The 25,722-nt window shown below is 36.2% G+C and overlaps 1 protein-coding gene across 1 annotated transcript; it reads right to left on the bottom strand.

The window, feature by feature from the left end:
• Window positions 1–3,845: 3,845 nt before the first annotated feature.
• LOC107752820 (potassium channel subfamily K member 2-like) lies at window positions 3,846–25,265 on the bottom strand. Its single transcript, XM_016568886.1, has 7 exons — window positions 24,908–25,265; window positions 22,964–23,274; window positions 18,209–18,326; window positions 12,253–12,413; window positions 10,349–10,535; window positions 10,049–10,188; window positions 3,846–5,027 (listed from the first exon to the last, which is right to left on the bottom strand). Coding segments are annotated over exons 1-7 (1,242 nt in total). The 5' UTR covers window positions 24,909–25,265; the 3' UTR covers window positions 3,846–4,703.
• Window positions 25,266–25,722: the final 457 nt, after the last annotated feature.

Here is a 25,722-nt window from a genome sequence, read left to right as displayed (position 1 = left end):
TGTAAAAGCATGTTGGAGATAGTGCCGCATTGGTTGTTCTGCTGTAACATCAAAGATCTGGACACTAGAGAACCCCTCGGAGGCGTCCCACCGCTGCTGCATGGAAATATCCCCACTTCAAACTCAAGAGGCTTTTTGCAGTGTGTGCAAAGTGCAGGCTCAGAGGTTTGGCCAGGGAAATCAATGCTCAACTGGAATGTAATATCATTTCTGTGAAGGGTTAAAAAAACGTTGTGTTAATTGGATCTTGATTTGTTGTTTTGTGGGGCTGCCTACAGTTTAATCAAGTCTTGTAAATACAAATAAAAGTTCTTCCCACCCTCATGACCCAAGACTGCTACTTTTTTTTGTCAGCAAATGCACCATGGTAACAGTTAAAAATAGAACAGTACAATAAAAGCAGAACAGACCTGTTAAATAAAGGTAGAAGGTAGAGAGAACAACATTGTGTAGAAAGCCAGTAATTCATCTGCACTATGCAGCCCTTTCCTTCCAGTGCCAAATAGGAATGTAAATCACACTGACTCAACAGATTGTTTGTTTTGTTAAAACATGCATCGGTTTCTGTATTTGCATGAAATATAAGATTATTTTACATGTTTTAAAATATATTGGAAGCGAATCGCCTTTTAAGACCGTTCTAATTTTACTAGCTTTTTGTGAGTGTGCATGTTAAAATATAATCCTTTATGGGAACAGTCAGTGTTTATTAAATAATATATTATGACATTTAGTTCTTCGCACACATCTAAATTATAAATGAGAACAAACACAAGTTCAGCTTGATATTTGCTACCAAATATCTCTCTACATTCCGTCTTCACCTTCAAATATTTCTGCCTGTTAGACAATAGATATGAAAGTGTTTGAATAAGCCTAAAAATACAATTGTTCTCTAGATAGATGGACAGATGGATAGACAGACATGCAGATAGATAGATAGATAGATAGATAGAAAGACAGACATACAGATAGATAGATAGAAAGACAGACATACAGATAGATAGATAGATAGATAGACAATAGATATGAAAGTGTTTGAATAAGCCTAAAAATACAATTGTTTTCTAGATAGATGGACAGACAGATAGCTAGACGGACGGACAGACACAGACAGACAGATGGAAAGACAGACAGATAGATAGATAGATAGATAGACGGACGGACGGACAGACAGACACAGACAGACAGATAGATGGACAGATAGCTAGACGGACGGACAAACACAGACAGATAGACAGACAGATGGAAAGTCAGACAGATAGACAGAGACAGATAGACAGATGGATAGACAGAGAGACAGGCAGACGGATAGATAGAGAGACAGACAGACAGATGGAATAGATAGATAGATAGATGGACGGACGGACGGACGGACGGACGGACGGACAGACAGACAGACAGACAGACAGACAGATAGATAGATGGACAGATAGCTAGACGGACGGACAAACACAGACAGATAGACAGACAGATGGAAAGACAGACAGATAGACAGACAGACAGACATAGATAGATAGATGGATAGATAGATCAGTCAGTGGAGTTGTTGAAGTTCACACAGGTTGTGTTTACAGATATAAAGTCTGGTGTTGTTTTTGTTCAGGATGTCCTCTGATCAAACTAGTGGCATAGCAGCAGGATTTAATGAGTGGAAATGTTCTTTCACACTGCGGCTCTTGTTTTCTTTGGACGCTCAGACATGCTTACATAACATCTGCTCATGCTTGAAGTGCAGAGTCCTGATTGGCTCTTGATGACGGCAAGATTTACCATCAGCTTCCGACTGTATCAGCGACTGAGAGCGGGATCTGTGAGTGTGTGACACTTGTTTACGGTAGCATCGCTCTTTCCCACAAGGACCCGATCCAGCAGTTTCCCACAAAGGCCTGATCTAAAGGTCTTCAATTCAGAAACAAAAGAATTTTCTAAAAGTGCCAGTTTTACTAGACACTGATTAGGAAAACACCCTCAATCTTCTGAAGAATAAGAATATTGTTTGTTTATTTTGCTTATTTAAAGGTAAAGAACCGAGATGTAAAACTGTGTAGAAACATCACAAACAATGCTCAGGGACCTCTCATAAAAATTCTGCTGAAAAAAAATACAAAGGTAATAGCATAACAAGAACAATCCAAGCTTAACAAGCAAGACTTCTAGCAGTTTTCAAGAAATGTTAGCTTAAGTGGTGAAGACAGAGCAAAGTCAAGACGAACATACATTTATTACAGTTAGCCTGCACTGCTCCTCTGATAATTGGCTGACAAATCAAATGTGGTCAAATCTAGGCAAGAAAATAGATTTTCCAGTTTCTCAGTGTTCTTAAACCAGAACATTTCATCACAATGAAATGCATATATCTTGTTTGAATAAACCACATTTCTACACTGAAAAAGTGTAATGAATTGGATGTTTAGCTGGTGTTGAAAATCTTTCCAATCATACTTACAGTACCATTGCTAAACTAATAATACACTACAAGGAGATGCTACAGGCAACGTTTCAGTTCATGCCAGTGTCAAAAATAAAGCTTTTGCAATAAAAAAATGTTTTAAAGGTTTTATACACCTGATGATTTTTTTCCTCTCCGTCGTCTACTGTGGGTTGTCATATGCAGGTTATTTGTGACCCTGGCCAGATTTTCTAATAGTTGTATCTCGGCCAAATATTGTCCTATCCTAACAAACCATACATCAATGGAAAGCTTATTTATTCAGCTTTCAGATGATGTATAAATCTCAATTTTAAAAAATTAACCCTTATGGCTGGTTTTGTGGTCCAGGGTCACGTTTGTCTGGGCTTGATTATTATGGTATATTATCCACTAAGCATTGACACAAAGCCTACATGCATTTGACAGAACATTCATGGTCATTACTCCTTTAGTCCTCAAAGCATCACTTAATGGCAAATGTATGCTATTATTAAAAACATATGACAAAACATTGCTTGTGACAAAATAAATTGTAACTGAACAGTCTGCAAAGTCATAGCTTTTTCTCAAGCGGTGATAAAACACACTTATCTTTGGCCATTCCTCTGTTCACCAGCTTCCACAGTCATCAAGTGACATTTCATTTGGCTTTAAAGTATGTGAATTTAAAGGAAAAGTTCACCTAAAAGTCAAATTCTGTCATCATTTATTCACCATAATACCATAAGACTTTTGTGACTGAATCATAAACCGATTCTCTGAGAAAATCCAGATCAAAAGAATGATTTGTTGTGTTACACTGAAGAAATAGAATCATATACTATTATAGTTTTATTAATATTTTGAACCTGTTTGTATTTTTATATTTTCCATTTTAATTTGAATGTTTTAGCAATTGTATTGTTTTTTATGTAATTTTATGGTAACATTTTAGATTAAGGAACACTATTCACTATTAACTAGTTGCTTATTAGCATGCATATTACAAGCATATTGTCTGTTTATTATTAGTACTTATAAAGCACATATTAATGCCTTATTCTACATGACCATATTCTAGGTCCCTTAACCAATACCTAAACATAACCGCTACAAACAACTACCTTACTATCAATAAGCAGCAAATTAGGAGTTTATTGAGGGAAAACTCTTAGTTAATAGTGAATGTGTTCTCTAATCATTTTTTTAAATTCATTTTATTTCAGTTTTAGTTATTTAAATAAATGCAATTAAACTAAATTAAAGCGACATGCTGCCTTGTCAAATAGTTAAAATACATTTTTTAAAATATTTTATTTTATTTCAGTTAACATTATTTTTTTATTTAAGTGTTTTTAATGGTTTTATTTTTAGTTTCAATTTTAGTTCACTATAATAACCTTGGTTTGGAACAACATAATGGTGAGTTAATGATGCCAGAAAGTCATTTTTGGTTGTGCTATCACTTTAAGGCAAATTGAACTGCCATAAAATGTTACAAGATTTAAGCTAAAAATATATTTATACATTGCATTAACGCACAACTTTCTTTATTCAGCAGGCAACGAAAGATTAATGATTGTGTATTGGTCATATATCCAATCACGACCAATTCTATCAGAAAACTTGCATTTGCTTACAGAATCATGCCATCAGTGCACATCACATCTAAAATTATGCAATGAAACAAGCTGAGATGCTTCGACTCCAACACTGTTTCATATCTTTTCGGTCACAACTGCTTTTAAACAGAATGTGTATGTGGATTAAAAAAAAAATCCATGTGCTAATGCAAGATATAATCTAAATTGGTGAACCACCAATCACAGCTGTGTCAATATCATAAACGCTCAGCCATTCTTGCCTGATACCCTGTAATGGTTTTTGAACAGACGCTCTCACATGCTGGGTTTGGGATACGCATCCAAAAACCAATTAAGTTCGTCAGTGTTTGGACAAGATTGGTGGTTCATTCTCTAAAAAAACAATACATTTCTCAGTATCATTCAGTGTAGCAGCTTCTGGGAAGTCTATTCCTGGTGATTTTAAGGCACAAATATGATTCACTGGATAATAAACGCTGCTGTCGTGTTTTGCTCAAGAATACAGACTTTGTTATCCTACAAAACGTGATTCATTTGACTGGCACAAGGCATAAATGCACCCGCTCACTGATTCCAGCATACATCCAGGAAAGATATGAATGCTTCTGATAGAGCTTTGTGAACAAACATAGCTGTAGACACAAATGCATCTTCCTGTTTTCGCATGTGCAGAAGAAGCTTGAGCTTTATTTGAGATGTTCAATGATGGAGATCTCGCCGTGATCTGGGAAGTCCGGAGTTAGACCGTTTAGGTACAGGCTGCCATTTTTGGTCAATGTAGGGAGACCTTCTTTCTCAAGTTCATCCGTGAAGTTTGCAGACAGGGTCCTCTTGCACGGCATCATGTCCTGACCTGGATTTTGGCCTAACTCTGATGACAGCTTGCGCTTGATGTACGCTGCCCGCTGAAACTTGTCGTAAACTTCCACACTCAGGCGGCGGCGCGTCTCTTTGAACTCCGCTGACACGTTAGCCGTCCATTCTGCGGCGTGAGCGCGGAACTCTCCCACCTGGAACAGAAGGAATGTTCAGTGGGACCAAACGCAGTCGAGCGTAACGTGTTTAGAAGCATTTAAGAGGTGCAAATCAGAACTTCAAAAACCTGTTTTCTGTGAAAATGTTTCAGCTCGAGGGAACGAGAAGCATGTGGGCTGATTCGGCCTCAATGCTACTGGGAGTGTTTTAGAAAGAAATTCAGGGCTACTGCTATGAGACTGTACAGTTCATCCACCATGTGCAGACATGCTATGGATTTTTAGGACTCCCTCGTCCCAATACATAGCTATTAATGGACTTATCATGTGCAACTTAAGTGTGTCAGTTCCTTTTTAACTGTCTTTGGCTTTTACTAATGTTCACAAAATGCATATACAATAGTTTGGCATATTGTGTAAACTGTCATAATGTTTGCTTATTCTTTCCAAATTTTGTATCAATTGTAATGTATAGTATACTGTTTATATAGTTGTTTAGATAGATAGATAGATAGATGTGGAACTTAATTCATCAAAATAAATTAAAACTGTGATTTTATAAAGTATTATTACTGTTTAAAACATCTGTTTATTATTTTCTAGATATTGTAAACTAAATTTATTAGCTGTGATGGTTGAGGTTCCAGCCATTAGTCAAGCCGAGTCAAGACAATCTACAAGGAAACCTGTTATATAATCCTTAGGAAATCATTCTAATGTGCTCATTTAGTACTTATTATTATTATTATTATCATACATCAAAATGATTGTTCTGCCTAATAAAGTGGGGAAACAGCAGTACTGTATGTTTTTCAGTCACTGAAGTATTTAGTACATTTGCATTAGCAGGTCGCTGTACACTTTCAAGACAAGTTTTTGTTTTATAAATGGCCAAACGCAAACACATTTTGGAAGTGCTGAACTATGAGAATCGCTGAGATGAAACCAGCTGAATAAGTTCATAAACTAACTGCATAAGCTGCCAAGCTGCATTTTTTTTTTGTTTTTTTTTGCTGAACCGAGAGTTTGAATAAATACAGCATTTTTAAACCTAGAAATAGCCATTTTTAACATTCTATATGTCCTTTACAGTATTTTGGATCAATTTAAAGCATCCTAGATGAATAAAAGTGTTCATTCTTTTCAAAAACATCTGAGTGTTTTCAAACATTTAAATAGTAGTGAATATATGTTAAACACTCTTTGTTTGTACAGTGCAGTTCATAGTCTATCTGCAAATGCACCCCAATTTTAGGAGCAGTAAAGTTCATACCTACATACCAAACCTCTAAAATGTATAGAAATGATCTCTTTAATGTTCTCAGCTGTGTGCTTTTTCCTGATGCACTACTACCAGGAAGCCTCTTAAAATATATTATAACTACCACTATAATTTACTCAGGAAGAAATAGTTCACAATGAGCCATGATAATATCAAGACAACTTGCATGGATGGACTATGAAACAATGCCTCTCAAAGCAGTAGTTGTAATAGGAAAATAACGAATAAACAAGTAAAACTAATGAGAAAATCTCATAAATGTAAAAAAGGAATCTTTGGTTTCCTCTCTAATGAGGTCATTAGATGGTAAGTTGGCTCCCTACAGGACTCTTGAAAAGTTCTAATTTGAGAAGATTATTTCCTGATATTGGAGAAAATATGAGTATGTACTACACAGCACCTTTACAGCATTTAAGAGACCCTGAAAGTTTCGATACTCGATGGTATCGAGGCAATTCGGTCGGTGCCTAAAAAGTATCGAACTCGATACCCAGCCCTACTGAAAGGTGATGTATTATGGATGAGAATCAGGTAGCAGAACTGGGTCATTCAGACCTTTCATTCATGTAAATCCTGCACTCCACTTCCTTCTCCTCTATTTCTGGTGAGATGTGATAATGGACTTCGGTGTGAGACATTTTCAGGTTCAGATTTAGTATCCTGCTGCATAATACTGAGGCCTACAATCTCCTTTTTGTGAAAGACTTTCCTTGCATGTTCTTGTAAGGGACAAACCACAACTCCTAAACATAACGCTAATTATGTCATTTGTGATACTGGAATAGAAGGTCAGAAAATTGCACTTTTATGATCTCATCAGAAAAGCACAAGAGGTCCGGAGAAGATGTCTCATTATGTGTTTCAGACAGAGCAAAGCTTCTGTTCCAGCTAATCCAAGCACATAATTCTCCAGGCCGAAGCCCATTCACTTCATACACTGGGGTAAATGAAAGCTAAACACAGCGCTGAGCAGTGATTGGCTCCTGGCACCCTGGAACTTTACACTGTGAACTACATAGCAAACAAAGCCACAATAACACATAATGAACTCTCTGACATGACCTGGAACATTTTATACAGGCCTCATAAATCATATACAACGGTGTTGCCACATAAATTTGACAGAAATCCAAAATAACCAATAAAAGTCAAATGCTTTTATATTGTTTAGAAGTACAGCTCAATACATATTAAATTAACAGTACAGTATTTTATTGGGGTAACATCTTGGCAAAATGACATAATAAATTACTATAAATTACACTACTGTCACAGTACAGAAGGAGACCCAGTACAGAGAGATAAGGTTAACAGGGTTCTTTATTGAACAGGGGCTGAGGGAAGAGATGGAGAGCAAACGGGTTAAAGGCAACAGTCTATGGAACTGAAGGGATCTAGCTCACGTGGTGACGGGTTCCTTCCAGGATCGGGCTGAAGAGGATTGCACAGAGACAGGTAGGAACTTGATGGTGGTAAGGTGGAACTCGCACTTCTCCAGCTTGAGATAGAGGTGGTACTTTCTCAGCTGTTGTAGGACCTGCTCCACGTGGTGGCGATGTTCGGCCAGGTTCCGGGAGTAGATGAGAATGTCGTCGATGTAAACGATCACAAAATGATGGAGGAACTCCTGGAACACCTCGTTCATGAATCCCTGAAATATGGAAGGTGAGTTGGATAGGCCATACGGCATAACGCAGTATTCATAGTGTCCGGTGCAGACAGTACTCACTCCAGTGTATAACTTCGTTGGTGGTCCAGTTAATTATGGGTGCGTGTTGGATTAACCAGGGGCGTCCCAGGATGATCTCCGCTGTGGAATTCTCCAGCACCAGAAAAGAGATGAGTTCCTCATGAAGGCACCCAATGCGGAGAGTGATGGTGGGGGAGCATAGCTGGATCTTAACACAACCCAACGGCTTTCCTTGTATGGTGAGGATATTAAGGACATGGGAATGTTTCAGAGGTTGTAGTTGAAGTCGTTGGAGTGTGTTGCGGGATATGAAGTTCCCCGAGGAACCAGAGTCTACAAGGGCTTGCACTGAAAGGGATTGGTGAGATGGAGATGGTACGAATCCACTTGCATGGGTTCGGGTGCTGGAGCCGGTGAGGCGGATGTGCCCGGTGAGGAGTGTGGCTGGGCCTGGTTACAGGCCAGGAGATGTTGGGAGATCTTGATAGTCTTTTGGATGAAATTCTCCAAGCCCACGGTATCGTCAAAAATCACCATTTGGAGGCGAATGTCGGCGTTCAGCCCTTGCCGGAACGAGGTCAGTAAGGCCACCTCATTCCATCCACTAATCACCGCTAGAGTGTGGAATTTGATGGCATACTCGCTCACGGAGGCCCTGCCTTGACTGATGCGGAAGAGCTGGTCATGAACGGAGATTTCGGCGGAGGCGTGACTAAACACCTCCTTGAAGTGGGAGGTGAAAGTAGATAGAGTGCGAATGGCCTGACTGTTACTCTCCCACATGGACTGAGCCCAGTGAAGAGCGTGGACGGCGAGATGAGAGATCATGAAGGCAACCTTGGCGCGATCATTGGGAAAGGCGTATCTGTGGTTGTGGCTCCATGGAGAGTTTGGGGTGGTCTGGTCTTCTGTCACAGTACAGAAGGAGACCCAGTACAGAGAGATAAGGTTAATAGGGTTCTTTATTGAACAGGGGCTGAGGGAAGAGATGGAGAGCAAACGGGTTAAAGTGGTGATGGGTTCCTTCCAGGATCGGGCTGAAGAGGATTGCACAGAGACAGGTAGGTTTCAGGTCGGAGTCCGGGTTCGTGAGTCAGGTAAGGAGTAGCGTAGTGAACTCAAGACCAGACAAAGTGTAACTGCAGTGACTGAGTATTTGAGCTAGTGTTGATGAGGTGGTGACAGGTGCGGCTGATTAGTACTCCGGTGATTGTGAACGGGTGTGTGAGGTGATTGGGCCTGACGAGGCTAGACTATCCCTGACAACTACCAACATTTGAGTTAGTAAGAATTTATTTTAATTTATTGATTGATTGATTAAATGATTGATTGTCTCTTATGTTCACCAAGACTGCATTTATTAGATATTAATGTTGAAAACAGTTGTGCTGTTTAATATTTTTGTGGAAACTGATACCTTTTTTTCAGGATTCTTTGATGATTAGAACTTTCAAAAGTATTTATTAAAATCTTTGTCACTTTTGATCGATTTTTAATGCATCCTTGGTATATATAAAGTATTAAGTTAGTATATCATCTCAAAGTATAAAAGTATTTATAAAAGTATAAAATTATATTGTATAAATTATATTAATCACTGTTTTTTAAGATTTGATTATATTCAAAATATTCACTTTCATTTATCATGGAAAAACCCACTTCATTTCTTTTATAACCAAGTGATGTCTATATTGCTGAAATTGATACCATACCTGAAATAAATGGATTTTTGTTGGGTGATTTCTGAGGATAAAATGGGTAAATATATCATCAGTTTTAACATTTAATAGGCCTACATGTCAAATGATCAGATTTTTATGTTGTTCCTAACACAACCATTTGGTGATGCTGGTCAAATAAAACTCCCCTGTTGTGTGATTGTGTTGAATGTCTTTAAAGTGCAATCCAGTAAATTCCTTTTCCAATTTATATTGTAATTCAATATCCTGTGGCTCATGGCCAGTTCAATTCACACTCATGAATTGAGAGGGAGCCATTTCTGAAATTCAGATTTTTGCTCAACCGTGGAAGAGAAGTGCAGTTCTCGACCCGGCATTGCCTTAAAGCATATCAGCAAGCACATACCTCCTCTTTGGTCTTCTTGGAGATGACTCGAAGCCAGTCACCAATCATACTGAGAACTGCAGCGAAGTAGGCAAGACCCACCAGGATCCAGAACCACACGATGGGCTTATAATAGTCCAGATACTCAATCTCAGAGCCTCCTGAATGAGATAAATGAACCCACATCAAGCCACTGAACTTATCATGACTAAATTCGACTACTTCAGTTTGAGTTGCTTTTCTGGGCATTTATTTGCTTTCAAAAACAAACGCAAGACCTTGAAATGGAGACTGAAGGAGCAAAGTAGTGACTTCATTCACCTGCCACAAAGTCTCCAAATCCAATAGTGGTTAAAGTGATGACAACAAAGTATATGGACTCCAGAGTGCTCCAGCCTTCAATGTGTTGGAAGATGAGGGCTGGGAGGGCCACAAACAGCAGGCACCCAAACAGGATGAACAGGACCGTGGATGTCACACGGATTTTAGTTTGGCTCACGTTCCATTTCTGAGGAAAAACAGAGGAGAAGGCAGGTGAGAATGCTGGGTGGAAATACAATTAAGCTCATTATAGTCACGGTTGACAGACGTTCACAATACTCAACCAGACACCGTTTGAAAACATTCACTTTTATGCAACGTCTGACATCTAGTTTACATTGTCACACATGAGAAATAGAGAAAATAGAAGGACATTACTGTTCAAGAGTACGGGGTTGGTAAGATTTTATTGGTAACACTTTAGTATAAGGACCAATTCTCACTATTAACTAGTTGCCTATTAGCATGCCTATTATTAACACATTGGCTGTTTATTAGTATTTATAAAACACATATTCTGCATCCCTAATCTTACCCAATACTTAAACTTAACAACTATCTTACTAACTATTAATAAGCAGCAAATTAGGAGTTTATTGAGACAAAGGACATAGTTAATCGTCTGTTAATCGAAATAAATTAACAATAAAAAAAAAAGAAATTAGCATTTATTTAGCACAATATTTACGCATGTTCACACTTATATTAATCGGTCAAGCAGTCACAGTTATTGCACAATTGCCCCGAAAATTGCCAAATATGCTGGAGGATGAATATTCCACCTGGCTTAAGTATTACCCTATAACTAGTTTAAAAACCATATGAAATCAAAGTGAAAGTTTTATGGGCTTTAGTCATTGTGTGTTACCTTTGAGAAACCTTATATAGCAGCGTACTCCAAAACATTTTTAGCAGATATAAACATTTCAAATGTGCAAAAATAGGAACAGGACCAAAATACGGATCATAAAAATGGACAAAGAAAACTGATAACTCATGCTGCACTACACAGTTTGTCCAAACAAATGCTGCAACCAACTATTAGCATAAACGATCAATTATAACTAAAGAGCATAAAATGTGTAAATGTGTCAACACAGGACAGAAAGCTGCACTCAGTTTAGTAGAGTTTAAGAAATAAACACTTGCCCCGAAAAAAGATGGATTTTTCCTTTCAGCCTTCAAGAAATTGTTTACTATGTGTTATACAAAAGAATGAGTGCACCAGCAATAAATAATTCACTATGCTGCATTGACAAATACTGTATTGCGCTCTTCATTGCACACGTCAACGTTCCAAATTGTTCCTGCGCAAAAACACAACAGCTCAGCAGAGAATAAAAGTGTGTATGTGCAACGAGTGTAAACAAGATGGCCGCCAGAGGCACTTAAGTGATTACATTGAATCATCAAATGTGACAGTACCACAGAACAAGGTTAACAGTAGTCAGCAAGCCTTTCCGCAAAACAATCGTTATTTTAGAGTGGCATGAGACTTATTGAGTGAAGACAATATAATTTATTACTGATTAAAGGGATTTGGGGTGCACAGACTGTTTTCTAACTTAATAAAATATTAATATTGTTTTTAGAATAGATTTAGTAATCTGCCACAGTGGTAAATTTACATTACATTTTTTATAAATATTTCAAAGAACTGGTCTAATCTATTATTATTTTTTTAAAACTCAAAAAGCTATTTACACAGCTATTAACGTTAAAAATAACTGAAAATGTTTTTCATTTATTCCAAAAATTCTGATATTTTATTGAAACGTATGAAAATGTTGCACAAGGATTATAATTGTAGATTATAAAATGCATTAATGAAAAAAATCCTGTGAGCAAGACTAATTTAGCTAGTTTTTCTAAATGATTTTAGCTAAACTGAATGAAATACTCACCACAAACATCTTTTCCACTTTGGCAATTCCTTTACCAAATATGGTTCCCAGCTGATCGCCCACTCCAGCCAACAGGAACCCAAAGAGTGGGATCCCAAGCAGGGCATAGATAATGCAAAAGATCCTGCCTCCTTCTGTGTGTGGAGAGACGTTTCCAAAGCCTGAAACAGAAACAGAAGTCATTCTGTCAGGAAGACTCTAATCATCCCAGGCATAATGTGTGGGTATAATCTGCCAAAACAAATTGGTACTGTGCTTTCTGTTCTTTCAAAAGCTTGTAAAATATTTTGTTGAGTCAAACAGATAATTCAGCACATTTTATGCCAAATAGCAAAAAATGTTTAAATCATACTCCCCTAGTGCATTAAAAATCTTTATTTAATTTAGTGTGCATTAGGGCTGTATTATCCTGCCTACAAGGAGAATCTCCCAGTGAAGACTATTCAACACCTAAATTTAGCTATAGCACAAGAGCAAAGCAGATAAAAGCATTACAGGAATGTAAATGTGATGAATGGAACATAATTGGGATGAATTTCAGCTGAGCAAATGCATTCATTTTAAAATGTATTCAGGCCTCATGAAAGCAGGGGGAATAAGTGCATTATACAGACTGGGTAACAGTAAGGTGAGGTAAATTATACCTGCCATCAGGTTCACCCATGAAATTGGCTTTTTTTTCTTGATTTAAACTCTCAAATTGTAGGAAGTTTTATATTAATCAGTTCAATGGCAAAGATTCAATCTTTGGGTTAAGTTTGAGTTAAGCTCAAACAACAGCACTTGTGGCAATTTTACAACTTTGTTGCCATGAAACCTAATGCTGCAAACCCTAAAACACAATGAAAAAGATGAGAACATATTTACACTACAACTTTACAAATACACAAGTTTTAGCTTTTTTTTTTAATTATGACATTCACATTTGTGACCCTGGACCACAAAACCAGTCTTAAGTGTCAATTTTTTCGAAATTGAGATTTATACATAATCTGAAAGCTGAATAAATAAGCTTTCCATTGATGTATGGTTTGTTAGGATAGGACAATATTTGGCCGAGATACAACTATTTGAAAATCTGGAATCTGAGGGTGCAAAAAAAATCAAAATATTGAGAAAATTGCCTTTAAAGTTGTCCAAATGAAGTTCTTAGCAATGCATATTACCAATCAAAAATTAAGTTTTAATATATTTACAGTAGGAAATTTACAAAATATCTTCATGGAACATGATCTTTACTTAATATCCTAATGATTTTTGGCATAAAAGAAAAATTGATAATTTTGACCCATACAATGTATTTTTGGCTATTGTTACAAATATACCCCAGCGACTTAAGACTGGTTTTGTGGTCCAGGGTCACATTTATGCTTTTAAATCCTTCAAAAATTGCCTCCATTTACTTCCATTGTAACTGCCCAGCGACTTAAGACTGGTTTTGTGGTCCAGGGTCACATTTATTCTTTTAAATCCTTCAAAAATTGCCTCCATTTACTTCCATTGTAACTGCATCACTGAAACCTTGTTTTTGGCTTCTTTTAAATGAAAATGAGAGAGAAAGAGTGAAAATTATTTTTTGTCTTAATCAACAATGTTCCACAGCTTCTGTGGATTTAGATTAATTTGTACAAAAAATATTCCTTTAAAACTGTGAGACTACAAGCTGCTAGTGCTGGTTGAAAAAAAAAAAACATTTTTAGGAAACTATGATTGGGACTCTTTAGAAATACTTATAGCTGAATTAAACTTGTTTCAATTTGATGAACTTCACACTGTTATTGATCTGAACTGAACCAAAACTGAACTGACTTGAGTAAAAGAATGACCCTATTGTCTTTTAGAGTAGTTTTATAGCAGAATCTGGTCTGTCTCCATAGTTGAGTTTCCATAACTGATCGCACTTGTATAAAGTGCTATAGAAATAAAGGTGACTTGATGGTTTTGCAAGAAAGTTTTACAATGGGAGAGTCAGAGACCATGAGAATACCAGTAGTTGTGGTTGTACCACAGCAGGAATTTAAGCAATTACAAGAGCAAAAAGCTAAGCCACTGGACAGAACCACCCTGAGTGAAGGCCAGCAGTGGGGGTCTACATTTTCCTTGAAGCTCATTAACTGGGCTCAATCACTCCTCATGCAATCTGTCCTCTTTGAAATCTAATGAAATCAAAAAACCTTGAAAGAGCCATAAAAATTGGCTCTGTGAGACAACCTTAATTACACATGGCACAATGGAGACGAATAACTGTAATGTCTTTACACATAGTCTTTTGGAAAAATTATCCACATGTTCATGGCTGGATAAAAATATCTTACTTGTTCCGGCAGATTAACTATAAGGATGTAAATTTCTCAGCAGTAAAAATTTATAACGTGTGTTAATGTCTTCAGTATTTCTATTTTCTCCTGATACAAACAATACTGTGAGCAAACTCATCATTATTCAGATCAAATCTAATTTCCTGACCTTAAATAGAAGCAAACAACATGTAATAATTGATAATACGTCAGAGACCCTAGATAAGAACCCAAAGTGGCGGCCGGTGGGACAAATCTGGCCTGCAAATAATTTTTTGCAGCACTCCAATTGATTTAAATGAAATAGCTGCTCTGCCTGATTAAAGTTTTCCAAAAATAAACCAGCAGTGATTGTGTCATATCTAATATTTTTATGCCTATGTGTCTTGCACAGTAAGAGAAATTGATGATTAAAACCTAACCTTCAAAGAAAAATGGACTATGCTCTTAATCTCCCTGCTTAACCGATGTGTTTCATTTATTAAGTCTGTTGTGCTCGTAAAAGCTAACCACTGAAGCTGCATACAAGCAAACAGTGTTATATATATATTTTTTTATATTTTACTTAATATATTTCACTTTTTTTCTGTGATGGCAAAGCTGATTTTCCCCCCTACAGAATCATTGTAATATGTTGATTTAGTGCTCAATAAACATTTCTACATCTTCATGTTAACTGAAAATGTGCTAAATGTGGAAAGAGTTGAAGTGTTTCTTTTTCAAGATTCTTTAGAAAGTTCAGAATAACAGGATTTATTTAAAATAGAACGCCTCTGTAATATTCTAATGTAATTGTATTGCATTTAATGCATTCTTATTGAAAAAAGCATTTGAAAATGTAATAAAAATTATTATTATTTTTTTTGCCAACCACACTTCTGAATAGTAGTGTACATGTGTCTTTATGTCTTGAAAACTCAAATATATTTATATAATTTATTGAACCTAACATGATTTTTTTTTTCTTTTGGAAATGTGAAAAATTATTGCTAAAAGAGAGAGAGAGATGGAAAATCAAGTACAAATCTGAACTACTGGTTTCAATAACCCTGAAGAAATAAAAGCCTTTGTTAAGCCCTTAAAGGAATAGTACTACAGATACAAATATTTTCTCCTTTTCAATAAATGTATTTCTTATGCAAAAGGACAGATATAAAGTAGATTTGTACTATGATAGCTTATACTGTCAAAGGTGCAGTGTTCAGCAGATCCTCCAGTTCTTCCTTGGTTACCCAAATTTGTAAACAATTGCCTTTAAAAATCTAACACTTAAAAACCTAATAATGATAATATTTTTCAAAAATATATTTGTTAACTGAGGTTGTGAAGTCATATTTGTTCTCCAGCCAGTCCTCTTGAAAGAATTTATGGACCATAATTTTTTTTACTTGACTGTCTCTTACTACTTTAATAATTTCAGCCTTTTTTGAATAATAATAATAATAATGATAATAACAAATAAAATAAAAGTACATTAAGGTACAAAAATAAAGTCCTCAAAAAGTAAAGTACTCAGAAAAAAAGTAGTTAAGAATCCCTAACCTAAACCAACCAGCAACTCATTCACGAATCATAACACTAAATGACAGAAATTATGAGTTAAAAAAGCAGAATAATATCAGCCTTCAGCAATAAACTGCCAGATATCTCAGTCCGTCATGTGCTGACTTTGAGCACAAAACAAGTCAGTTTGACACAAGGAGCAAAAATATGTCATGCCACACTCATTAGTGAAGCAGCACTACTTACTGGATGACTGACGCAAACCTGATGTAACAGCAGTGTCTGAATGAGCTTAATGAGCACATAAGTGTGTCTTGTGAGGGCTGCGACACTGGCAAATGCTCGGCACTCATGTGCTGATGCCGGAGTATTACTGAATGCGATGCCCTCACCAACAGATGACCACATAAGGACACTGCAAAGTGTGTGTGTGCTTGTGTGAGTGCGTGCCTATGCTGATTGGGGTGGACAGGGGGAGTTGACAGGTCTTCATTCAAATGACAATAAATGCCATTTTGCCATCATGTAGGTGACAAAAAGAAGGATTATTTGGTGAATAAATTAACAGTTAAAGCTTTGAAGGCCAAGCCTGTGAATGACTTCCCTGGGTGACACAAACACAAATAAAAGATGATGGATGGTGTTGATTCGTGCAAAATAAATAATAAAAACAACATTAACAAAATAAAATAACTCTGTTTTAACAGCCACCATTACTCCAGTCTTGAGTGTCACATGATTCTTCAGAAATCCTTCTAATATGCTGATTTGACGTGCAAGAAATTTTTCTTATTATTATCAAAGTTGAAAACAGTTGTGCATCTTAATATCTTGTGAAAACCGTGACATTTGTTGTTCAAGGTTCTTTGATGAATAGAAAGTTCAAAAGACAATAGAAATCTTCTGCAACAATATAAGACTTTACTGTCGCTTGTGATCAATTAATTGCATCCTTGCTGAATAAAAGTATTAATTTCTTTAAACAAAAAAATCTTAGTGACTTCAGACTTTTGAACATTTATACACAAAAGATCTGATGTGATGGGAGGCAGCTCCAAGACCTTGGCCTCTTTCATCGGCGTATAAAAGGTCAAGCTATCAGATCCGCTCGGTTCATTAATTGCACTTCATACTTCACAACCTAAGAGGGACACTGAGGGGATTGATGAAGGGGGGCTAGCTCTTTAATCCACCACTTGGCTCGGTTCCAGCAGGTTTCAAAGGTGTCGTAACACATGTATTCAAGAACGGTCAAAGATGTCCAACGGATTAGTTAAGGTTCATTAATTAAGCTTATTAAATAATGTTAACACAATTTCCTACACATCCTTAGTGATGAAGTCAAAGTGAAAAATGCTGCTGCTGATTATTTACTGAGAAATGAATCTATAATAGGTTGCGTGTGTAGACAAATAACCCAACATGACCATAAATTAGTCAGCGCTACACTATTATAACAAACATTATTTCTTTGTTGATAATTACCCTTGATATTTTAACTGCAATTATTACAATTGATAGAATTTATATTAAAATGTAAACAACCCATTTTAGCTGTTAAAGCAGTTCACCCAAAATTATTATTATTCTTTCGTGTTCTGCTGAAGAAATAGTCATATGGGTCAGAAATCTTTTTTTTTTTGAAAGAAAGAAATTATGTTTTTTTTAGTCAGAATGCATTAAATTAATAGAAAATAACAGTAAAGGCATTTAGAATGTTACAAAAGATTTCTATTTCAAAATAAATGCTGTTCTTTTGAACTTTTATTCATCAAAGAAACATTGATAATCATCAGAAATGTTTTTGACCACCAAATCAGTACATTAAAGTGATTTCTGAAGGATCATGTGACACTGAAGACTGAAAATTAAACTTTGCCATCACAGGAATAAATTACATCTTAAAATATATTAAAATAGAAAAAAACCCTGTTAATTAAAATTTTAAGATTATTTCACAACATTACTGTTTTTATTGAATTTTTGACCAAATAAATGCTTTAGTGAGCATAAGAGGCTTCTTTCTAAAACAAGCTGACTGACATTCCTAAATAGAATGCTGTAATTTACACATTTCACGATTAATTATTGCAGCAACTATAATTGAAAATATTTATAAAGATATTTTTTTATTCATGAGTCCAGCTGTTACTCACCTATAGTGGTGATGACAGTCCCTGCAAAGAAGAAGGAGCTGCTGAGGTCCCACATGCTGCTCTCATTGGAGGGGTGACCCGAGGGATTGACCCCGGCCCGGATAGCAAACACCACTTGCTGTGGATGAGAAAACAGGTCAAGAATAATCTCCAAAAATTAGAACTAAGCAACAGATCACCCAAAAATAAAAAGTCATCATTTACTCCCTTACCCTGTTATACCGACTCTGTATTTTCTTTCTTTGTGAAACACAAAAGGAGACGTTCTGCTTAGTATCTCCTCTAATCATGTTTCACAAAAGAAAGAAAATATTGCAGGGTCAGATTGACATGAAGGTGAGCAAATAATGACAAATGCTCGGCAGGTAAAGTATTACATGAATACAAGACATGTTTATTTAGAAAGTGACAGCAATATTTTCCATTTACCAAGGCTGAATCATATTCAACAATGCTATTTCCAGTACAAGCCCAGTTGTGATTGTGTGTAACATGTTTAGATCTACAGCAGACTGTGTGTCTCTGAATGAACAGGATGACTGGCTCCAACTGCCTACATTCAGAGCCTCAAACAAAGACATGGATCTGTTCTTTATCAGTCTTCCACAGCATCTCTGGATTTTACATCACACATTACCGAGTCAGCTGGGAGTTAAGACAAAATTTGATCTGTAATTTCATTCACTGTCAAATCCGTTATAGTAAACGGCTGCCTTATCGAATGTGTGCGCCTGTGTTTGTGCAGCAGGGATAATATTATACCTCTTGTAGTTCTTGTGTTTCAGACTGTGCCTTTTTTTTTAAAGAAAGGATGGTGGTGTAATTGAGATTGATATTCCTCCTTCTCTGATCATTGTGTTTCCTGAAGACTTAAAAGTGACTTAGTAGTAGCTGGGATTGATTCCAAACTTAGGGAATGCATGGCTAATTAAAGAGTTTTGTTTTAAAAAAAAAAAGTAATTTTACCACTAGGTAAATTAAAACTTTAAAAACTCAAATTACTCAAAAAGTTAGTGGAAGATCAAAGCTTTGCTGTAGGTGTTCTGTACTCATTTCATAAGTATGCATATTTTAGAAACTAAACTAAGTGAAGGACAAAAAGTGGAGCTGTCCATGGTCCTTAAAGGGGTCATTTGATGCGATGTAAACCAAATACACAAAATAATGTTCTTTTCAGCAACATCATATGACCCCCTTAACTCACAGCTCACTCACTATATCTCTTTCAATTATTATACATGACTTGGGGTTGTACAGTACATGTACATGAGGCAAGAATGTATTATAGTCATCTCGTCACTATTGCGAGATATAATGTCCAAATAACAGAAAATGATACTGCAAAATGTAAAAAAAAGTTGCAATTACAATATGCATGTTGAAATAATGGAAAATTTAAAAAAATTAAGTTGCAATTACAATAAAATTAATGTTCAAATAATGGTAAATTGCATGACATGCAATGGTAAATTTGCAACAATAAGATGTAATGTCCAAATAATTAAAAATAAAATGCACTGCTAAGATTAAAAATAAAGTTGCAGTTATGGAATGTAACCAAATTATGGAACATTGAAAAGGATTTGAACATTTCATTGCAAAATTAAAAAAATAAAGTTGCAATTATGATACCTAATGTCCAGATAATTGAAAAACTGCACCGCAAAGATAATGCATAGAAAAAGTTGAAATTATGAGATAATGTCCAAATCATGTAAAACTGAAAACTGAAAAATAAAGTTGCAATTACAAAATGTAATGCCCAGATAACAAAAAAAAAAAAAAAATTGCACTGCAAAGATTGAAAATAAAGTTGTAATAAGGAGATTTTAAAATAATGGTAAACTGCATTGCAAAACTGAAAAATAAAGTTGCAATTATGAAATGTAATATTGTCCAGATAACAAAAATGGCACTGCAAACATTAAAAATTAAATTGCAATTAATATCCAAACAACAAATTGCATTGCAAAAATAAAGTTATAAAGTTGGAAGTTATAAAGTTGCTATTAAATAATTCAAATTAAAATGTCTAATCCATTAAAAACAGTCAACAATGTACCACTAGTATACAACATCAACATTGCAATAAGGTCCCTAGTGAAAAATAAATATACTTAAATGTATTCGAAGTACATTTATTTCAAGCTAAGTGTACTACAAATACATTTACATAATTATGTATTTAATAAAATACCCTGCAATTGTACTTTTGTTATACTAAACTGGTATACTTAAAATCTGACAAATTGAAACAACTAATTTTGTGCTTAATGCACTTTAATTGTGCAGATGTAGTGCTGAAGTCCAACTAAAGATATCCTGACGTATATTTGATTGTGCTAAAGTGGACCTATTGCAAGTATACTTCATGTACACTTTAAATATATTGCATTTAAAGGGATAGTTCACCCAAAAATGAAAATTTGATGTTTATTTGCTTACCCCCGGGGCATCCCAGATGTAGGTGACTTTGTTTCTTCAGTAGAACACAAACGAAGATTTTTTAAGTCAAACCGTTGCAGTCTGTCAGTCTTATAATGCGAGTGGATGGAAATCACGGCTTTGAGAGTAAAAAAACATACACAAACAAAACCAAATTAAACCCTGCGGCTCGTGACGATACATTGATGTGTAAAGACACGAAACGATCGGTCTGTGCAAGAAACTGAACAGTATTTATATAGTTTTTTACCTCTGATTTTCACCGCAATGTCCGAACTGTCCTGAGCGCATCCAACAGCCGGCGCCTGACGAGTCTTCTTCTTTTTCTTGCTTTACGGCGGATCACAGACTTATAAGTGCATTACCACCACCTATCTCTCAAATGGACCATTGACACTCTATCTACAATCTCAATTAGAAGTCAGTGGTCAATGCCAAAGATCATACAATCCTCATCAATAGTGACATTAAAACACATTTTAGGCTTAATATTAAGAAATGTGCATTGCGCACAAGTAGTACTCCAAATAAAGTTTAATTATAATAAATTATATAAGTAAGTCTCGAGTGATATGTCAGTAAAGATATTAATAGATTTGAACTATACATAGTATGAAATAAATGTATTTTAAATATATTACTTTTTACTAGGGGTGATTATATAAGCACTAACAGTGCTGAAGCACTAACAGGCCAAAAAAGGAAATATTTCTCATTTCTTTATTTATGTCACATTAGGTTACTGCAACACATTCAAGCCCTTTCAGTAACTATATCTATTTTAATTCTGTAGTGGGTATATCAGGTGTTGGCCATACTGACCTAGTCCATATTCCAGCCATATTCTCACTAGCCTAGAAATCTGTAGCCCAAAAAAATAAAAATAAAAAACTCGGTACACATTCACTAAGCAGTGAATGAGAAATGTAAACACTGTCAAAAACATCTGCACATGAGTGTGCAGGTTCTCCTGGCCTACATGCTGTATAGCAGATATGATGTAAGAGCCCTGAGTGTATCCCATCTGCTCCCAGCTGGCTGCACGAGAGCTCAGCCAAAAGTGAGAGGCAAAGAGAGGCCATTCATTCCGTGGGGAGGTTTTCCTGTTTGTGAACACCTTCCAAGTGTCAGCACAATCACCACTGGACTTGGGCTGCTGGCAGCAAAGCAACTTGGCAGGAATGAACATTTGTTCAGAGGTGTGTGAACGTGAGCGTCGTAACACCAATAATCAAGAGATGGGAAGTAGGTGAATGCAGTGTGTTGGGATGTATTTAATGTAAGGGCAAGGGGGAGGGGTTGGAAAATGTATAATTATGGACTGTCCGAGAACAGCAGGAATAGGATAGGATGTTACTTTAACACGTCACAACACACTACAACTGCACTAGAAGTACGCAAATCGTATAAAGAAATATTCTTTAAATATAACATCAAACTAGCTGTTTCCATCCAAGTTGCAAATGAAATTTGAACTTATTACTTATTATTAAAATTATTTATTTACAGTACATGTCACAAAAAACATATTATGAATAAAGCAGCACTTCCATCCTAAGTGCTTATGATTTAATTCACATTTAAGACATTTGATTGATTCACATTCTGGTGTTTTTGTCCATGTCGATGGAAACCAAGCTCACACAATCATCCAAGACCTTTAAATTGCAGCTAGACTAATTTAGTACATTTTGCAGCAGACAATAAACTCTGCACTTATAAAATGTCACTTTATATTCAATCTACTTCTTGCACAAAGGTAAATACCAAAGACCTCAGAAGACGGAGCTAATTAGTGATGTAATGTCAAGAGCATATTTCATTTCCCCACAGGTGAACTAGTGTTAAGTGAACTCACTAAAACTGATTTAAAAGAAAATTATAACAGACCCGACTGCCAGCAACCCCAATTTGGAGAGCAGATAAAGTGTATACAGTTATAAGCCTATGAATACTACATTAATACAGATCAAATTAGTCTGAAATGTTTATGATTTCGGCATAACAATCTTAGAATTTTGAAGAAAAAAGAAAAAACGGCATCATACTTCAGAAACAGAACAACATGCACAGAACAATTTATGTCCAATTAGTGTTTGCTGGCTCCAATTAATCAGATTACAGACCGTTTCTGCCAACTTCCCGAGCTGTCATTATTGATTTTGGCAAAGATTAGTCTATTCACCCAACATCCTGCAGACAAAACCACTATATGCTTTGAATCAATATCCAGAAGGCTATTTTTACCTATACAAACAGATACTTTGAATTCTAATTTCAAGCACACAGGTAAATAATTGGAGTTTGTACCTTGACCAGGTCCTCCAGTTCAGAGACGTTGACACAGGTATGCCTCGAAAGGAAGTTAATTTTCTCTTGCACGATGAGGTACTTCTGCGAGCTCTCCTGGGGCTGTTCCAGGGCTTTGAACACCATGGCTCCGATGATCAGGTACAGAACAACCAGCAGGAAGATCGCCACTACTGTTTTCCACTTCATTACAGTGGTTATGGTATCACAATCATCCCCCGTGTTATATACAATGGGCTTGGAGGAGAACGACAGCCGTGGTTTGGTGTTGTGTGTGACTGATTTAGGATCTAAAAGATCAGGTGCAGCCACTGGGGTGAACAAAAGGAGAGAGAGGGCAAGACAGAGCGAGAAAAGAGAGAGAGAGAGAGAGAGAGAGAGAGGGAGAGAGAGAGATGGGTTATAAAAGACAGCTGTAATTTTAAAGAAATGACTGCTGATGAATTTTTAGTAATTCTATAACTATTTGTATTTCAATTTAAAGAGTTCTGCTTTGTTTATAGATATTTATAATATCATTTTTCCATGTGGTTTTGTACATGAACGAAAACACATTCATGTTTTTTACATGGAGACATTAATAAATAATAGCAGCTATGAAAAGCCCAGACAGCTGCAGGGTTTTAAAACAATGATGAATATGATTTAGATTATGGACTTAGATTTAGCTTGTTATTATTCTGAATCATTGAGTATTTGGAATTTGTACACTGGGAACATTGTGTTTATGATATATGTTCAAACATTCGACTGATTATTTCTAATCACAAGCATTTACAATTGACTTTAGGCTGGATTTTTATACAAGAACCTCATATAAGAAGTGAACCTGGCCTTTCATCTGTGAGGATTTTAATTTGTTTCTTTCACTACTGACTTCTGCAGTGTTTCAGCCAAGTGTGAAAAGCCTCTCTAGCAAGCCAGTGATGGTGGACGTAATGTTCTCCTCGCTAGTATCCAGTACGCAGTGTGTGGAAGTATGTTATGCAAGGCAACACAAGTTTTAGCACTAATTTAGAGCTGCAGATTTTCCCTCTTTGCATAATTCAGACCTCAATGCTTATTAATGATCTGTTAATTATTGAAGCCCCAGGGGGCTCCAGCAGAGCATGTCCACTTTTTCATTCTTTTCCAGAGGATATCAAAAAAAAATTTTAACCCATGCAGATCCATTTAAATCACTTCTCTTTGGTGTTTGTTTTTAAATGTTTTTGTTCCCATTTTATAACAGAATTGCCAAGCGTATATCTTAAAACAATATGCATAATATTTTGTTTTACATTGAATCTGAAAGGTGATATTTGTAATTGTAAGACAATCCTTTATATTGCATTAAAGATTTTATTTATTATTTTTGATGGGTCCCGGTGCAAGCAGAAGAGGCTGTACTGTACTGCAAAACTGATAGATGTGATTCCAGCAATATTCCTCCTACAAATCTGGAAACATGTCAAAGTGGTGTGGGTGGTGTGGCGCTGTGATACATAATCTAAGCTGGTCACTGAAAGGTTACAGGTTCAGACCCTGCAGAATGCAATCTAATAGCCATCACCATTGCAGCAAGTGTATTGCAACATCTGCTTTCAAAGATACTGAATTCCAGCTATTACTTTATTAATATTTATCATTTTATTACTTTGTTTTAGAAAACACCTTGATTTTAGAATTTGCATTAACTTTGTCTTGAACAAATATCTATAATTAACAAGATATTGTACTGTTCAGAATATATGCCAAACGATATGGAGAAAGAACTATTTAAAAATAACTAATTCTGTTGATAGGTTACCAATTATGTTCACATTTCTAGTAGAATTAAAGCATGATCATATTTCGATGTCCCGCAAAAATAATTCAGGCCTAAATGGGTTAAGTATCATGCCAAATTTACTATGCAACACATGATAAACAATTCAACTATGCAATCAAACATTGCGCACTTACTACTTTGTCAGATCTCTTCTTCCTGCTGCTCCTCATCAGCTGTCTTGAGTGCTAGACCACTTGACTTCTTGTCTTTTCGTTCTTCTCAGGAGCACACAAGCAGAAACTGGATGTTAATCATGGCACCAAACGCACTCGCATCCCTCCGTCTTCTCGTCTGGACGATCATGCATGCCTCTGTCCAGTTTTAAATCTCCACGCGAGCAGTATCTTGGAATCCAGCGCTGGATTTCGTGTTTGAGTAAGCACTGAAGTGAGAAGAGATGGCCACTGAAGGCACACGGATAATTGGACTGGCTGTTCTTCTCATCATGAGCGTGCTCACTGTCCGTCTCCACGCTCACAGGCGCTCGCGCTCTCCGTGTGTTGTGTTCACGGACTGTGGGCAGGTTTCACGGTTTCATGCGCGTCACTCCATTGCCGCAGGTCACATCTCATGTCAGTCAGAAATATGGGAATTAGGAATCGCGAGGAAATGAACTATTCTGGTTCCGATTCTTCCGAAAGACTCCAGTACTTTTGAGGTTTGAAAAAGACCCTCAGATTGTTGCGAAGTTCAATTCAGATCTCAACAAAGCAGATAAAACCAACAAACAAACAACTAGTCGACACTTACAAATCAGTCTTCGGCTAACATGACACAGCAACAGTTGGTTCGTTTTGAGGCAGAAATGACGAAACTAAACTTGTGGTTAAGTAGCCTAAGTGTCTGATTAGCCTATTTCAGAAATTGGTGTTTTGAGAATCGGACTACACTACGAAAATTAATCATGGTTTTACTACAAAAAACAAAACAAAAAAAACATGGTTACTAG

The sequence above is a fragment of the Sinocyclocheilus rhinocerous genome, unplaced genomic scaffold (assembly GCF_001515625.1).
Source record: "Sinocyclocheilus rhinocerous isolate Xijiao unplaced genomic scaffold, SAMN03320098_v1.1 scaffold61, whole genome shotgun sequence".
Taxonomy (NCBI): Eukaryota; Metazoa; Chordata; class Actinopteri; order Cypriniformes; family Cyprinidae; genus Sinocyclocheilus; species Sinocyclocheilus rhinocerous.
This window is presented reverse-complemented; position numbering and strand designations above follow the sequence as displayed.